The sequence below is a fragment of the Alexandromys fortis genome, unplaced genomic scaffold, assembly GCF_014885135.2.
Source record: "Alexandromys fortis isolate MF-2015 unplaced genomic scaffold, M_Fortis_MF-2015_v1.1 scaffold_55, whole genome shotgun sequence".
NCBI lineage: Eukaryota > Metazoa > Chordata > Mammalia > Rodentia > Cricetidae > Alexandromys > Alexandromys fortis.
Window position 1 is genome coordinate 8,670,138 of NW_026067936.1, and position 13,380 is coordinate 8,683,517.

The window sequence follows — 13,380 nt, forward strand, 5'->3', positions numbered from 1 at the left end:
CCTCTATACCTTTATCTTATTATACTTTAACCTGGTGAGTTTAACAATCATTGAGCTGCTTTCACCGTGACCTTGAAAAATGTTTTCTCGCTGTTATTCTGTCTACGTTTATTACTGGGTACTATACTAGACAGAAAAAAAAATCTATCTTTTTCCTTGATCATCTTGAGCCCAGATTCCTCCTACTTCTGCCTCCCAAGTCATATTACTTTTCAAGCAGGAAAAAAATAACCCCAAAACAATGAACTATATAATATTCTCATTCGGTGCATTCTGGTTGGTGTGTGGGACCTAGGGGACCAGTATTCATTATTTCTTCGCCGTGGGCTTCCAGTCTTCTGCTTCTGTGATCTGTACACTGTTCCCAAAGACCCTTGCCTGGGATCTTGGCCGGTTTAGTTAGCAGCTCCATCTCAGTAACTTCCACAGCTTGGCAAGGCAATGCCTTTGTCTTCAAGCTTCATCTGTGGATCATTTCTGCCACTCAACACATTATCCCAGTTTTTTTAAAAGTACAAGAGAATCACTTTAAAGAGGAAAAATGCGGTTTAAAAATGTTCAAATTTCTGTCTCCTGCCCCCAGCGACTCTGAACGTGAGTCAAGGCCTAACGGCTGGGCAGTGCAGGAGCGGGTGCCGGAGAAGCAGGGGACAAACAAAACGTTCGTTTTCTTGGGTCCCGATCCACGCGCTGCGGGGCGGGTGCTAATCGAGGGGTGGGGACGTTGGCCCTGCGCCTGGCCCGCCGCGGGTGCTTAGTCACGCCGACGCTGCACCCGCTCCCCGCGCGCACTTCCGCGCATGGCGCTGCTGCCCCGGGCACTGAGCGTGGGCGCGGCCCCGAGCCTGCGGCGGGCGGTGCGCGCGCTCACTTGCGCCATGGCGAGTCCTGGCGAGCTGCAGACCCCGGCCCCGGCCGCTGCTTCCTTCGACTACCTCGTGATCGGCGGCGGCTCGGGAGGGCTAGCCAGCGCACGGCGGGCGGCGGAGCTCGGCGCCAGGGCCGCGGTGGTGGAGGGTCACAAGCTGGGTGGCACTTGCGTGAGTATCGGGGCCCTCGGGCCGCGTCGGCAGCGCGCTTGCTCCCCGACCTCTGCGCGGGCGTCCCGGGCGCTTCCTTACTCGGAGGCCCCGGGTCCCGGGAGATGGCGGGAAAGAGAAAAAAAGAGGCCGGCCGGCCACACTATACAGGTGCAATGCTAAGGAAAGCCAAGCATTTAAGCCCAGCTTAGCTGTCCGGCATGCATCTCCATACGGGGGAGTATTGCATCTGGCGCTGGAGCCAGAGAAACACGAAACTGCCTCTGGGAAACTGCTAGTGGCGTGGGCGAGTGGGGAAGACTAGGGCTCTGACGTTGAGTGATGGGGACCTGATCTCGTCTAGATTTCAAGGGCAGAGTGATGGGTAGCAAGAGTGTTCAGCTTTGGCTGCGCATGGGAATCCCCTGGAGAGTTGAAGTTCTGCCTCACTTGCTCCCGCGCATCCAAGGCTCCCAGCTGTGGCTAGAAGTGCCGCGTGGGTGTTAGCGAGCTCAGAAACTCGCAGTTGATCTGAACTGCAGCCAACGCTGAGGACGACAAGCTACCTTAAGAAAAATCTTAAGGAGTTTCTCAGCTTCGTGATACTGTTTGTTTTGCATTGTTTGGGGACAAGTTTTCAAATTACACACACGCAGAGGAAGAGGGGTAGATTGAAAAACTTCATCTTTTTAAAAGTCTTGAACCCACATTAGTGTGGCCCTCTCCTATCACAAGATCAAGGCAGAGTTGTTGTTGGTGACTGAAAATGCTGACCCAAGAGTCACCTGAGACTCGGGTTCTCTCAATGCCTTTTGAAGAGTGACGTTTAAATTATACTATGTTGGGAACTCCTTAGGGGCAGGGATGGGTTCCTTTATTTGTGTACTGCTTGTTACCTTAAAATACCTTGCTCGGTAGCTGTTTGTGAAATGAATGAAGCTAGAGATGGTGGCTGGAAGCAGGCTCAAGCCACTGCTGGGAATGAGGGTGGAGGGGGGCGTTGAGAGAAAGGTACAGTCTTGATTGACTGTTAATGATTGACCTGCACTGTGACTCTAGAAATCTGTGCAGGGGGCAGACCGAAGGATGCTGCTCAGAGCCCGCCCTTTGCCCTCCACAAATGGTAGAAGCTCTGTCGCTTGTCACCTCTGCACTCTCAAGGCTTTTGTTTTCCAACTTCCTTCTTCCTGTCACCTTGGATTTGGGATGTCCATCGTCACTGTTGGTAAGGAAGGGGCCAGTGGGTTTAGGCTCCCATTAGGAAGGTGAAAACAAAGACAAACTGCTTCCACAGCTAACACAGGACTGCTCAGAATGACAGTGTTTGCCGCCTGCGGTACACCTAGCCTTGCCTGGTTCATCCTTATGGAGCAGCTCCCATTTCACATCCAAGCACTGGTGTCCCTGAGACATCAATGTCCGGTGCGTTCTAGTGGTATAACTTTGGGGATCCCCTCAAAGTAGCTTTTGGCTTGGAATTACAAAGCAGGGTAGGGCTGCAGCCAATATCAGAGAAAATATAACCAAAGGGTAGACACAATAACATGTGTCCATTGGAGCTTAATTTCTGAATTTAGGTGAGCAAACAAACAAAAACCAAATGTAGTTGTAAGGTGTGGGATTAAAAAAAAAAACAGCTGGGGGTTGGGGTGGGAGAGAACCGAAGGAAGTATCCCCCGCCCCCAATCTTTCTCCCTCAAATAATTAAAGATAATCTCTTACTGCCCAGTGCACTGAAGTTAATCCTGAAGAAACAAATTAGAGATGATCTTTGAATTCAGTTTCAAAGTCTCTGAGAAGTGCAAACCAGGACTTCTGCTCACAACTCCACACCTGCAGAGCAGCAGAGGGAAGCGCCCCAAGGCGGGGTAGTTCTCTCCCCACGCAGACCTTGGGGGGACCCTCCGTGGGAGCTCAAGCTCTGGTGCTTGCTGAGTGTGCTGACCCTGGGATTAGGAGGAACCCAGTTCTTGTGGGGTTCTCTGTTCTCTACATCTTGCCAGGAAGCATGTGGTAAGGGCTGACTGAGTGACTGGCAAAGTTACAGTGAACTGGGCTGCATGGTGCTGCCCAAGAAACCCGCAGGGCAGGCCCAGGAAAGGACTGCCCAGTAGATTGTGGCTCATGTAGTCAGCAGGCAGTGATTTAGCGACATGCAGCCTGGCTTATTGTCGCCAGCATGCACTTTAATTTCTCAATATAGCTCTCTAACCAGCCTGGTGGAAGGAAAATTCATTTCCTTTATAAAATAAAGATTTACTTATTTATTATATATAGAGTTCTGTCTGCATGTATGCCTGCAGACCAGAAGAGGGAGCCAGATCTCATTACAGATGGTTGTGAGCCACCATGTGGTTCCTGGGAATTGAACTCAGGACCTCTGGAAGAACAGCCAGTGCCCTTAACCTCTGAGCCATCTCTTCAGCCCAATTCATTTCCTTTTGATTCCAATAGGTTCCCTTTAAAAATAGAAACTAGCCCTCATTGGCTTTGTGAATTTAGAACTTCATAAAATGAAGCCCCTCCTGCTCTCTCTCTCTCTTTTTTTTTTTTGTTTGTTTGTTTGTTTTTGTGTTTTGGGATAGGGTTTCTCTGTGTAACAGTCCTAGCTGCCCTGGAACTAGCTCTTGTAGACCAGGCTGACCTCGAACTCACAGAGATCTGCCTGCCTCTGCCTCCGGAGTGCTGGGATTAAAGGTGTGCGCCACCCCTGCCCGGCTCCTGCTCTCCTGAGTGTTAAATACAGAAGAGGTTGTAAATTGGGGAGCTGGTTGGAGTTGGTAATAACTATTATTTTTCACTTTGGCCTTGTTGATTGGCTGTCTTACAGTGATAATTGCTATATTTTTATTTTAAAAAAGAATGCTTTTGAAGAGCAAACAAGCAGTTTGTTCAGAAGTAAACAAACAAACAATCAAAAACCCAGCTCTCTGTAGCTAGAAGGGGCCTCAAAAATGAGCTGCCTGTTTTGTTTTTACACTTTAAATATTATCTTTTTAAATGTGTGGGTGGAGGTACCTACAGTGGTCAGAGGTGTCAGATACCCCCAGGAACCACAAAATTACAGGTGGTTGTGAGAGCTGGGAATTAAACTGGGTCCTCTGGAAGAGCAGAATGTGCTCTTAGCTGCGGAGCCATCTCTCTGGTCATATCTTTACATTAAAATTTTCTTCTTTGAGACAGAGTCACATGTCACCTCAGCTTGCCTCCACTCACCGCGTAGCCCGCTCTGGCATTTATCTCCTGAGGCGCCTTCTGCCACCTTCCACTTGCTAATACTGGAGGTGCCCCAGGTGCCAGTGTCTGGTGGTCTCCAGGCCTGCTGCCAGCGGGGGGACCGGCAGGAGACAGACCGAGTGTGGCTGGAGGCACTGAGCTTTCGTTCTCCAGGGCTGCCAAAATAGGACAAGCGCTATTTCAGGACTCTGGCCCTCTTTTCCGTCCCCAAGCTCTAAAGTGTGCCCAGGGACACTGCTGTGCGGATTCTTTAGCCCAAGAAGGCTGTCGTCTTCTGTCATCCTCTCCGTCTAGTTTCTTGGTTGGATGCGTGGGCACCTTACATAAGTTTAGAGCGTGGGAGCCCCTACAAGCTCTGGGACGAGATCCACATGGGGCGTTAGCCTGCACAGTGGATGCTTAGTGCGTTCTGGAAATGAATGACTAGGTCCAAGTTTTAAAAAAGAAATGGTAGAAGCTTCTTAAAAATAAACCAGATAGACCTTAGCAGTAAGTCGTGTGTAGGTCTGGCCATCTTGACCCTAAGCAGACACATATTCCATTTTTCATGGGTTAAATTTAGGATTTTATGTAGCCCAGGTTGGCCTGGAAATCCTGTTACTCATGCCAGAGCCTTCCAGGGTTATGAGTGTACATGAGGAGTAAAGTCATCGTGGGGCTGAGTAGCTCAGAGCATCCCAGTGCTTAGGTTGCTTTCTGAGGTTGCTGGGGAGCCAGAGGTGGGGTGGGGAGGAAGTGTAGAGCGTTTCTGTTTTTCTTTTCTTTCTTGGAAACTTTCTTTCCGGAACACTGTTAGGAGTGTGTTCTTGAAGAAATGGTTAGTGGACTCACACTGCAAACTGCAGAGGGTGGGTGTGTGAGTTAAAGGCACCGAGACCCACTTTGCCCACCCTGGAGAACCCCACCAAGGAGCCGGGGCTGATCTTCCCTGGGGATTTTAGCTTTTGGCATCTGCAAAACCCATCACCCTCCTCCCTTAGGAGTGGCTCATTGTGCTGTTCCTGTGACTGTCAAATGCCTCCGTTGAGTAGCAGAGCCTCAGCTTGGTTAGCTGGGGGTGATTTAGCAGACAGCATTTGTTCCAACTGTAATGGAGGACTGCCCGCCAAGTGTGTCCAAAGTGTCGCATAGGTGTTCTGGGATTTTTTGTTTTGTTTTGTTTTTCGAGACAGGGTTTCTCTGTGGTTTTAGAGCCTGTCCTGGAACTAGCTCTTGTAGACCAGGCTGGTCTCGAACTCACAGAGATCCTCCTGCCTCTGCCTCCCGAGTGCTGGGATTAAAGGCGTGTGCCACCACCGCCCAGGCAGGTGTTCTGGGTTTCATTAGGCTTGGGTTCTATACATTTCTCTCATTTCTGTAGGTTCATGCTTCTGTCTTTTAAGAATCATTTTAAAGTGTAATCTCATTTTTTAAATCCAAGTACAGTCAGCAAGAGGAGGGTGTAGGGATGGGAGGGAGCAGTGCTGGGGTGAATGAAAAAGTATGGTGGTCTGTGTGTGTATATGTGTGTGCATGTGTGTGTGTGCGTGTGTGTGTGCATGCATGTGTGTGTATGTGTTTGTATGTGTGTGTGACAGTTTCATAATGAGCCCTATTAGTTTGCAGGCTAAATTAAAAAGAAAATTCCTGCTGGGTGGTGGTGACGCACACCTTTTTTTTTTAATATTTATTTATTATGTATACAATAATCTGTCTGTGTGTATGCCTGCAGGCCAGAAGAGGGCACCAGACCCCATTACAGATGGTTGTGAGCCACCATGTGGTTGCTGGGAATTGAACTCAGGACCTTTAGGAAGAGCAGGCAATGCTCTTAACCTCTGAGCCATCTCTCCAGCCCGGCGACGCACACCTTTAATCCCAGCACCTGGGAGGCAGAGCCACGCTTGGGGGGAATCTCTGTGAGTTCAAGGCCAGTCTGGTCAACAGAACAAATTGCAGGATAGGCTCCAAAAAGTTACAGGGAAACCCTGTCTCAAATAAATAAATAAATAAATAAATAAATAAAAGAAAAATTCCAAGAACAAAACTGGACAGGTAGTGACCCATCTCTTTCTAGAGGGCAAAAAGCCCAAACCTGATAACTTGGAATCATAGAGAAGCATCGCTCGTTCCTTTACAGTCTCTGGGTACAGGATAATCGTGAACAGTAGGTTATAATAAAGCTTTATCAGGTATACTTTAGCAAACAGAATCTGGAAAATTGGAGGAATCAAAAAACTAGCCATAAGTCTTGTTCTTTTTTGTTGTTTTTTTTGAGACAGGATCTCACCTATTGCCTAATCTGGCTTTGAATTCTACTTAACCCTGCTGTCCTTGAACTCCTGCCTGGCCTCCCGAGGCCACTGCCCCTCACCCTCCCTCCAGTTCAGGGTATGAGATCCACTGAGGTTTTCTCATTTCGTCAGCAGCGGTTGCTCAACATCCAGGTTTCATACCACATGCCTTATAATCTTGTGCTTTTGGTGACTGCTCACCAATTTGTAAATGTGCGGCAGCACCAGCGCCGGCTGGTATTGTGAACACACCGATTTCTGTTTGTTTGAATGTGTGTGTATGTGCATGAGTGCACCGGGTGCCCCTGCCATGGCACACGTGTGGAGGGTAGAGGAAAACTCGTGCTGGTTGGTTCTCCTCCTCGGGCAGTCAGCCTTGGCTGCAAGCATCTTGACCCACTGTGCCATCTCACTGGCCCCACGCTGATTATTTTTACGGATGCCCTGTTGGTTCCTTCTTTTGTCTTAGAACCGCCTATGTCAGCCGAGATAAATTATCTCTTCTTCCTACTCAGTAGTTAAATGGTTAAAGAGTATCTGGAATGTGTGTCGGGGAATCTGTAATTTTCCCTTTAAGCTGAAATCAGTGTGGTTGTCCTTCTGCAAGCGGCTTTCCTGCTAGTACACACAGAACATTACCCATGCAGTGAGATCCAGACTTGGATTTGTCTTTATTTTATTTTATTTGAGACAAGGTCTCACGTAACCGAGGCTAGACTCAGTCTTCTGCGTATCTAAGGATCCCGGGATCCAGATTCTCTAAGTGCTGGGATTCCAGGTGTGTGCTCCCATCCCTGGCCAGGGCTCACATTTCCCACTCTCAAGCCGCTGTAAACACATTCTTAGACGCCCCAGCTTTTAATAAAGAGGCAGTGGTCAAAAGCGGTTAGCAGGCTGGGGAGATGGCTGAGGAAGTGAGAAGCTTGTTGTATAAGCATGACAGACTTGAGTCTGGACCCCAGAACCCACGTAAAAGCCAGATGTAGCAGCTTATACCAGGCCCTGGGGCAGGCAGATCTTAGGGGCTCTCTTAACAGTCAGTCTAGCCAAAGTAGTGAGCGCCGGGTTCAGTGGGAGGCCCGTCTCATATGGAAGGTGGAGGTCCATGCAGGTAAGCACGCACATGCATGCACGCGCGTGCACACACATATACTACATACACACACAAAGAAAATCTCACCACCCCTCCCCGTTTTGAGAAAGATGGATACACGTGTTCTGCTCTGTCACATGAGGAACTCTGCATGATTTTCTAATTGTGGTAGAACAAGCGAGTGACGGTAGGATCCAGTTCACTGTGACTGTCACTAGTTGTGGCTGGTCTCGGGGTGATGCTGTGACCTTTGGTCTTCATTTTTCTTATAGGTGTTTGACTGACTCAGATTGGGCATTCTTAACCTGTGTCTTTTTGCATTTTTTTCCCCCTAGGTGAATGTCGGATGTGTCCCCAAAAAGGTAAATTTTTAATCTCACCTCCCCTCGCGGCTCCTTGCTCATGTTTAGTGAATCATGGTCAGAATAAGGGCATTCCAAAAATACCATTTGCAGATTGCCCTCGTTAGCTTTCTGTTGCTGTGGCAAGCACCTGACCAAAAGCACCTTGGGGAGGAAAAGGTTTTATTTCAGATTACAGCTCACAGTCCATCATAAAGGGAAGTCAGGGCCGGCACTGAAGCAGAGACCATGATGAAACCACTGCTTACTGGCTTGCTCCCCATGGCTTGTTCAGCTTGCTTTCTTATATATATCCACAAAGCTTACAAAAATATAAAGTTTAAAAGAGGAATTAGAGTAAGAGTAAACAAAAAAGTGTAAGGAATAATAAAAAACTTAAGAGTAACAATTATAAGGCCATTAATATTCTACTTTTTAGCATGTTTATAGGCTGGCTAATTTAATGCTATCATTTTCCCTGATACTTCAGATATAAAATCTGTCTAGCCAGGTCCCGAATCTTCTCTCTTAATGTATTTAGTTGCCATTTAACTTCAGGGTCACTATTTTTGTCTGTCATGTTTCCCTCGTGGCTTCTGTCTGTCTTCTGCACTCAAGCATGACTAATTTTGATACTTTTTTTTAAATAGGTAATGTGGAACACAGCTGTCCACTCTGAATTCATTCACGATCATGTGGATTATGGCTTCCAAAGCTGTGAGAGTAAATTCAATTGGCAGTAAGTGTTAATGCTACAAGGGTTCCGTTTACAAGTCTGGGTGCTTTTGAAACCCATTTGTACTTTGAGGGGCGGGGGTTTACTGTGTCCTAATATGTCCAGGGCTGGGTGTGTAGCTTGGTCGCAGAGTTCTTGCCTAGACTGATTGAACTCAGACAGTCAGGCTTGGCAGCATGTGCCCTTACCTAGTAAGCCATCTTGCTGGTCTAGCTCCTGATCTTCTGCACAAACAGGCACACATACTGCAGATGCTCCCTGAGCATGCTCCAGAACAGAACAGGAGCATCCTGAGCGTCCTCAGCACAGAGAAGCTTCTGGTCCAGGGGACACCTCTCTTCAGTTACTTCTTTTATTCTTACGGATAGTCAGTGGTCTTCGAGGCTGAGGCCCTGGCTTCTAGGTGAAGAAAGAAATTTGTTTCTGCGTAGTGACTCCGGTGTCTTTACAGTGTCATCAAGGAGAAGCGTGATGCCTACGTGAGCCGCCTGAACACCATCTACCAAAACAATTTAACCAAGGTGCGTATGCCGGCCTTTGAGCTTGGCCAAGGAGTCCTAGAGGAGGCACCAGATCTGACCAGACAAAAATGCAGCCTTTGGATATGTCTTCCTCTTTCTTTTTTGGTTTCTCTTTGTGTAGCCCTGGCTTATCCTGGCACTCACTCTGCAGATCAGGCTGGCCTTGAACTCACAGAGATCCCCCTGCCTCTGTCTCCCAAGTGCTGGGATTAAAGGTGTGCACCACCCTTGTCCAGCCAGGTCTTAATACTTCTATATACTTTTTTTCTGTTAATCATTTTGAAGCTGACTTTACTGATCAGGAACCTTTGATCCAGTAGGCTAGTCTCTGTCTACAGAGAGCAGACAGGGTATGCCAGGTCTGTAGCGAGAATACACGAGAGTGCTTGGGTGGTCCGAACTGAGCCGGTGGCTTGCTGGTGCTGCTCTTGGATGGTCGGAGCAGAGCAGGCAGTTTGCTGTTGCTGCTCTTTCCCATGGGCAGAACAGCTGTGGCGGCAGCTAACCTGTCCTGTGTCAATGAGTGCTCACCCCTATATTTACATCTGAATTCTTCTGAAGCTGTCCCAGACTCTCGTGGGTTCTCGCTACCCAGGTCTCCCCTCATGTGTGCATCTTCAGTAGCTCTGTTCCTTCAGTTAAATCAGGAGAGAGGGATGTGAAGGACAGCGTGCTGGCCAAAGCCAGGAGCACATGCTCGAAACCCAGTGTCCATCCTTTGCTGAGAACAGCTTCTTACAGACTGGATTCAGAAATATAACTTTGTAAGTAAATTCTTATCAAGAAAATTCTGCAGAGGTGTATTTGCCTACAGCAAGTGTTTGTCCTCTGTCCCTCTCTCCCGATCATTTTTTAAATTAAAGATTTATTTTTGCTTATACGTATACGTGTATGTATATGTGCAGACGCCCATAGGGGCAAAGGCAGTGTTGGATCCTCTGGAGCCGTGGGTACAGGCAGTTGTGAGCCACCTGACGTAGGTGCTAGGCTCTAAGTCTGGGTCTTCTGGGAGAGCAGCAGGCCCTCTTAACCACAAAACCATCTGTCCAGCACTCCTCCCCTTATGTAGGAGCTTAGAATGTGGCCTTGGCTGGCCTGGTGCTCACCGTGCAGAACTCACAAAAATCTTTTTACCTCTGCCTCTTGAGTACTAAGACAAAAGGCATGTGCCATGGCCAGCTGCTATTGGAATTTCTCTAAGGTGGCTAACTAAATTTTAAGAAAAAAGATGGGCTTATGAGCTGGCTCGCAATTAAGAACACTAGCTGCTTTTCCAGAGGACCCAAGTTTGGTTCTCAGTCACCCACACGGTGGCTAACAGCTATGATTTCAGATCCAGGGGATCTGATGCTGGCCTCTGGCCTCTGCAGGGCACTTTGTATGTGTGGCATACATGCATACATGCAGCAAAACACCCATACCCAGAAAATAAAAATAAATAAATCTTTACCCCCCAAAAAAAAGGTAGGAAAGTCACTGAGAAATCAGCATTTCTCCAGAATTTAGGATTGGTGTGTGGTAGAGTTCACTCCAATCTCGTGATAGGCTAGAGCTGGTGGAAGGTTCTTGAGCAAAAGGAACTTGGGTGCTGTGTTCCAGGCAGAGCAACCCTTTCTCCCCACTATTGAGTGTGTTGTCGCCACTCAGCCCTTTTCCTCCCGGAGTTCTCACCGCCCCCAAGGAAGGCTGTTAGTAAAGCTCGTGGGTTTGGCATTAGTTTAAATTGAGTTCATTAAGCCAGGCACCTGCAAGAGCAGGCCTGGAAGGGAGGTTAGCAGGGAGGGAAGAGGTCAGAACCAGGCATGCTTTGTGTGGCTCCATTAGCCTTTCCTCATCCACCTTTGTGTGCCAGGACACAGGTCACAGCCGGCTGGAGCTTGCTGGCAGGCCTCGGATTGACCCTTGTCCAGACAGGGTTCCACTCGGCAGGTCAGGCATTAGTGCTCTCAGAATTTCCATGGTAGAGCGTCTCTGTGGAGTTTGTTGTTTTTAGTAGCTTTCCTCCCACTAAGGAAAGCAAAAGGTTGCCTCTTCTCTGTTGGACAGAGTATTTCTCGGGCATCTTTCCCCTTTATTTGTCCCTTGTCCTCCCCCCGGCATGTCATTTTTAGTGTCTTTTCAATGTGAGGAAAGAAGACTTTCACCTTCAGCTCTTGGAATCAAAGATGCTGTCTCTTTCCTTGGAGCGGCTAGCATGGGGTTTTGTTCTCTTGCTCCTGGCTCGAGGTAGCTGTTACTTCTTGTTATTCACGTCCAGCACGAATGGGCGGTGAGCTCTCCTGGCGTATCAGTTACTAATCAGCAGGTCTAAGAATGTGAGGAACAGAATCCATCTTACTGTTTAGAAATCCCAAATCAAAATCTTGCGACGTACTGTGGCACTCGCCTATAATCCCAGCAGTGAAAGGCCGAGGCAGTAGGATTGCCACTTCAAGGAAAACTTAGTCTGCAAGAGACAGGTGCCTAAGTTTTTTGTTTTTGTTTGGTTAGTTTTTTGCTTTTTGAGACAGAGTTTCTCTGTAGCTATCAAACTTGTCCTGGAACTAGCTCTTGTAGACAAGGCTGACCCCAAACTCACAGGGATCCACCTGCCTCTGCTGAGATTAAAGATGTCTGAGCTTTGTGATCCTAAAACTCAGAAGTAGAAGCAAAAGAACCAGGATTTTTGAGGTCATCCATTACTACATAATTGGACTGGAGCCTAGCCTAGGCTATTTTTTTTTTTTTTTTTTTTTGGTGAAGTAAGGAGCTGATATATTAGGCAGCTAGATATTCTTTGAGATGGGTTTCCTGTACTTCAAACTGCCTGTGAACTTGTTATATAGCCAAGGATGACTTTGAGTGAGTGCCTGATCCTCCTGCCTCCTCCCAAGTGCAGGATTCTAGGAGCGCCCCTCCCCACCTCAGCAGGTGTGCTTTTTGTGTGTTTGCTTTCTAAGTCTCACGACTGCTAATGCCAGCATTCCCTCCCCAGTCCCACATAGAAATCATCCACGGCTATGCAACATTTGCAGACGGTCCTCAGCCCACGGTCGAGGTCAACGGGAAGAGGTATACTGCCCCTCACATCCTGATTGCCACAGGTGGTGTGCCCACAGTTCCTCAGGAGAGCCAGATCCCAGGTGAGTCTTCCAGAGGCCAGTGCGGTCAGAGAGTTTACATGCCACATCATGGGATCGGCCTGCGCTGGTTCTGTCCTGAGAAAGGCCAGGAAAGAAGGTCCTAAGTCTAACTAAGTCGTAATTATTATTTCATCCAGCTCAGGAGTCAGGAAGAGAAACCGTGAGAGCTGCAGCTTTTTGCTCCTGGGATGGCAGAGTGCTGGGGCTGTCAGACAAATGATTATTTCTAAGATTTAATATACAGTAACTATTCGAGAGAACTATTGTAAAAAGAATAGCTTTCCCCATTGCAAGTTTTTGTTTCTTTTTTTTCTTCTTTTTTAGATTTATTTATTTTTTTATGTAGACAGTGGTCTGCCTGCATGTCTGCCTGCAGGCCAGAAGAGGGCACCAAATCTCACTACAGATTTTAAGAGCCACCATGTGGTTGCTGGGAACTGAACTCAAGACCTCTGGAAGAGCAGCCGGTGCTTTTAACCGCTGAGCCATCTCTCCAGCCCCAAGTTTTTGTTTCTTATATAGCCATGTATAAAAGATAAACTAGCCATGAATCTCCGAGATGGTCCTATCTGCCTGTGTATCTGTGTGTTGGGCTAAGAGCTAGGAATGAATCCTGAACGGATGGCCATAGTCACTCTTAAGATGCATTGCTCATTCTTTCCCCGACGTAATACCGTCAGTCTTAGATGGTGAGTTTCTTAATTTCCTGTAATACTGTGAGTCTTGAATGGGGAGTTTCTTCATTTCTGTTGCTGTGATAAACTACTCTTGACAAAAGCAACAAGAAAGGTTTAATGCGGCCCACAGTTGAGATTGCAGTCTCTTATTCAGGGAAGCCGCAGCGGGACGCGAGTCACAGCCTTGTCAAGAGTGTGCCTGCTCTCCCAGTTCTCCCTGCACAGCTCCAGGCTGGGATCCTGCCTAGGGAATGGCACTGCTCACAGTGGGCGGGCCTTCCCAGTCAGTGCTGTCAAGCTCTTTCCACCAAGCCCTTCTGCATTCTTTCACACTGACAGCTAACACAAGCTGTCACGGGGG

General features: G+C 48.0%; 1 protein-coding gene across 2 annotated transcripts in view; it reads left to right on the forward strand.

Moving 5' to 3' along the window:
• Nucleotides 1-759: 759 nt before the first annotated feature.
• Gsr (glutathione-disulfide reductase) overlaps nucleotides 760-13,380 on the forward strand; it is a 34,238-nt gene continuing 21,617 nt past the window's right edge. The window contains exons 1-5 of one of the 2 annotated variants that reach the window (XM_050146802.1): nucleotides 760-1,040; nucleotides 7,958-7,984; nucleotides 8,614-8,702; nucleotides 9,151-9,220; nucleotides 12,195-12,342. In XM_050146802.1, the coding sequence (XP_050002759.1) occupies nucleotides 801-1,040; nucleotides 7,958-7,984; nucleotides 8,614-8,702; nucleotides 9,151-9,220; nucleotides 12,195-12,342 (574 nt within the window). In that variant the 5' untranslated portion in view covers nucleotides 760-800. Of the gene's footprint in view, nucleotides 1,041-2,124; nucleotides 2,245-7,957; nucleotides 7,985-8,613; nucleotides 8,703-9,150; nucleotides 9,221-12,194; nucleotides 12,343-13,380 lie in introns of those variants that run through there. The other variant, XM_050146803.1, reaches the window with a different exon arrangement.